The sequence below is a fragment of the Dipodomys ordii genome, unplaced genomic scaffold (assembly GCF_000151885.1).
Source record: "Dipodomys ordii isolate 6190 unplaced genomic scaffold, Dord_2.0 Scaffold74, whole genome shotgun sequence".
In the NCBI taxonomy this organism is placed as follows: domain Eukaryota; kingdom Metazoa; phylum Chordata; class Mammalia; order Rodentia; family Heteromyidae; genus Dipodomys; species Dipodomys ordii.
The window spans coordinates 1,311,408-1,315,101 of record NW_012267290.1 but is presented as its reverse complement, the minus strand read 5'-3'; the positions used below and the strand labels follow the sequence as shown (position 1 = coordinate 1,315,101).

The 3,694-nt window shown below is 60.3% G+C and overlaps 1 protein-coding gene across 1 annotated transcript in view; it reads left to right on the top strand.

The window, feature by feature from the left end:
- Positions 1-3,688, top strand: part of Kif13b (kinesin family member 13B) — a 94,937-nt gene extending 91,249 nt beyond the window's left edge. Inside the window, exons 37-38 of the mRNA XM_013024195.1 lie at positions 11-209; positions 3,178-3,688. Coding sequence (XP_012879649.1) covers positions 11-209; positions 3,178-3,434 — 456 coding nt within the window. The 3' untranslated portion in view covers positions 3,435-3,688. The remainder of the gene's footprint in view (positions 1-10; positions 210-3,177) is intronic.
- The last annotated feature ends 6 nt before the right edge of the window (positions 3,689-3,694 follow it).

Genomic DNA, 3,694 nt, shown 5'->3' with positions numbered 1-3,694 from the left:
GCCCGGGGAGGCCCCGGCCCCCGAGGCACCCTGCCCGGGGAGGCCCGAGGCGGGCTCCGACTCCGAGGAGGCCGGCGAGCTCCCCGACTGGCTCCGAGAGGGCGAGCACGTGGTCGTAGGCGCCAACAAGACGGGCACCGTGCGCTACGTCGGGCCCACCGACTTCCAGGAGGGCACCTGGGTCGGCGTGGAGCTGGACCTGCCTTCAGGTAGGAATCATCGCCTCGGCCTCCCAGGTCCTGGGGCCTGGGCGCTGTCCCCAGCCTCCGGGCTTGAGGGGAGCGCCCCACCACGAGCCACAGCCCCACTGCCAGTGTTTATTGGAGACAAGCCTGTACACAGACTTTCCTGCCCCTGATGGCTTTGAACCGCCATCCTCAGATGTCAGCCTCCTGAGTAGCTGGGATGACAGGCATGAGCCACCAGTGCCCAGCTCTCAGGAGACAGTTTCTGAATTTGGGGTGCTCTGGATTTGGGATGGCTTTAACAGCATTTTCAGGAAATCTTAGGCTGCCCGGGCCGTTTGAGCTCCTGGGCTCCAGCAAATTTCCTGTCTCTGCCTCCAAAGTAGCTAGGACTACAAGCCACATCGCTGGCCTAGCTTTCAAAAACAAACATTCCAGTTTTCTTTTCTTTTCTTTCTTTCTTTTTTTTTTTTTTTTTTGGTCGGTTGTGGGTCTTGAACTCTAGGCCTGGGCGCTGTCCCTCAGCTCTTCAGCTCAAGGCGAGCACTCTACCACTTGAGCCACAGCACCACTTCCAGTTTTCTAATAGTTTATTGCAATCCTGGGGCTTGAACTCAGGGCCTGAGTGCTGTACCTGGGCTGATTTTTCTCTAGGCTAGCTCTCTACCGCTTTGAGCCACAAGTCCACTGGCTTTTTGGTGATGAATTTGCGGAAGGTTATATGTGTGGTGGCCAGTCTCCTGAGCAGACATGGTGTTGATCATTTTGAGGTGTGTTATTGGAGTGCCCTCACCATTCACCTTTCTCCCAGCCATGCCAGAGGGCCGGGACTTGCTCCAAGTCTTCCAGGTCTGTGCAGGGCCAGGCAGGGTGCTTGTGGCACAGGACGTCTGTATCTGGACACGGCACTGCAGGAGCTCGGCCTCCAAGTTGAGGTCAAAGTGCCAGCCTTCCCGCGGGGTCAGCCTGCCCACGCCTGCTAGACAGGAGAAATGGCTCAGTGGTGGTCTGGAGCTGAGCTCTTTTGGGGTGCACCATTGGGCCTGAGCCTGGCTTGTGTCACCGACCCGAGGCTGGCCAGGCCCCCCACTGGCTGCAGACAAGTTCCAAGGGTGACGGCTTTGTCCCCTGCGTCACCAGGCTTTGTGCTGCGCTATGAAGTCACTCTCTGCTTTTGAAAATAATTTGGCAGAGAATAGCTTGCATTGGAAGTAGTTCTAGAAGATTAATGTAGCATAGACTGGAAAAGAAATTAAGGCCATTTCTCCTGACGTGTAAAGGGAAATTCAGAAGGCGTTTGTGTCTGCAGATGAGTGGAGGAATTAAAAGGTCTGGGCATTGAGTCTGAGGTCTCAAGTTTGAGGCCAATCTATACTCAGAAGATTTAAAGGGAGATTAGTGAGTAATTCATCCCAACAAGACATAAAACTCAGCACACAATATGTTCTCATTTATAGTCTAGATTCCAAAGATATTTTGGTGAATGAAAGAGTCTCATTTATCTAAGTTGAACTTTTATTTTAAAGGGGTAAAATAACCAAGTAAACAAACATGCACATAAAATTTGGAGGGCAGGGCTGGGAAGGTGGCTTAGAGGTGGAGTGCTTGCCTAGCATGCATGAAGCCCTGGGTTCCAGTCCCCAGTACCACATACGCAGAAAAAGCCAAAAAGCTGTGGCTCAAGTAGAGTGCTAGTCTTGAGCAAAAGAAGCTCAGGGACAGTGCCTAGGCTTTGAGTTGAAGCCCCAGGACTAGCCAGCCCCCTCCCCCCCAAAAAACCCTCTGAGTAATATGAAGCACATAAAATGTGGGGTGCAAGTGTGGGTGTAGTGGTGGGGTACCTATCAAGAGCAGGGCCCTGAGTTCAAACCCAGCACTCCTGCCACCTCCTGGGGACATAATGTGCCAAGGGGATAGAGGAGGGGGGGAACGCCCCTGAATGCCATGTACGGGTGTGAACCCAGTGCAGGAAGGCATGCTGGGGACCTGGATGGTTGGACAGGGCTGAATCCCGGCCACCATGCCCGTGTGAGCCCCAGGGGCTGTCTGGAGGGTGCGCCCGCAGGCTCCCGGGGCGCTGTCCTGCCAGTGAGCGTAGTTCCAGGCAGAAAGCATTGGAGGGTTGGAGAACAGAACATGGAGAGTGAGTGTGCAGGAAGCCTGTCCAGGGCAGGTCTCAGCTCGTCAGGCTGGAGAGGACCCGGGCCGGCCGGGTGCTGGCCACGGGCATGCGGGGCTGTAGTCCAGTCAGAGAAGAAAGGACAGAGGGGAGGAGCACCCATGAGAACAGGCCAGAGGAAGCGCTGGTAGTGGAGGTGGACAGGCCAGGGGCACTCGGGAGGGACTGTGCGCCCAGGCGGACCTGAGGTGCGGACAGCCATGTGGGATGCATGGAGGGCTGGGCTGGGGGCTGAACCGGGCCTGCATGGTGTGGGGCCTCCACAGCTCAGACTGCAGCTGAGAGAAGCGGGCGGTGGAGTGTCCAGAGAGCATGAAGGACTGGAGGGCTGGGAAAGTGGGCTGCGGCCATGCTGGAGGCCCGGGGGGTGGGGGGGACGGGGCAGAGACGTCACTGGGGTCTCTGCGCAGATGCACGGAGGACTTGTGCTTCTAGATCGTGTCCCCTGTCGCCCTGGGTGCCGGGTGGCGCTGTCTGCGCCCGCAGCGCCCCCTTCGCCTTTGCACCTGGATGGGGCCTGGCTGCTGTCAGGAAAAGTGACTCTGCCAGCCGCACCCTGTCTCCGCATTTGCAAAGGCGGGAGCTGCCCGGGCACATGAGCCAGTCCCGCCCCCGGGTGGCCTGCTGTGCTCCCCCCCATCTGTCACCTCCCAAATGGGGCCACCAGTCCTGGGCCTCTGGTGCGCTCACCAGCACCGTGTTGGATTTGTCGCGGGATGTGGGGGGGTGCCGATGGGTGTGGGGGGTGCCGATGGGGGGGCGGCGCACGCGCGGGGCCCTCCATGACGCTGTCCTCTCCTCCCCTCCCCGCAGGAAAGCACAATGGCTCGGTCGGCGGGAAGCAGTATTTCAAGTGCAACCCGGGCTACGGGCTGCTGGTGCGGCCCAGCCGAGTCCGCAGGGCCCCGGGCGCTGGGCGCAGGCGCAGCTCCCGGCCTCCGGGCGCCCCTGAGGCCCGCCGGAGTGCCACCCTCTCGGGCTCCACCACCAACCTGGCCTCGCTGACTGCTGCCCTGGCCAAGGTGGACAGGCCCAAGAACCCTGAAAACCGCAAGTCCTGGGCCAGCTGAGCCGCACGTCCAGGTGGTGCCACTGCCAGAGAGCCGGGCCCTCCAGCCTCAGGGCGCCCGGGCCCCCCCCCCGGAGCGAGGCCAGGAAGGCCTTTGGCCCACCGCCCGGCCGGTGACCCCTCGCGCCCGCCCTCCCTGGGTCCCTGGAAACCAACTGTCCTCTACAGTGGCGGCCGAGGCCCACGCAGGGCCGCGTCGGGGAGGGCCCGGAAGTTCCTGGAGGGAGAACAGGTCGGGACCGGACCCGGGATGGCCGGGGA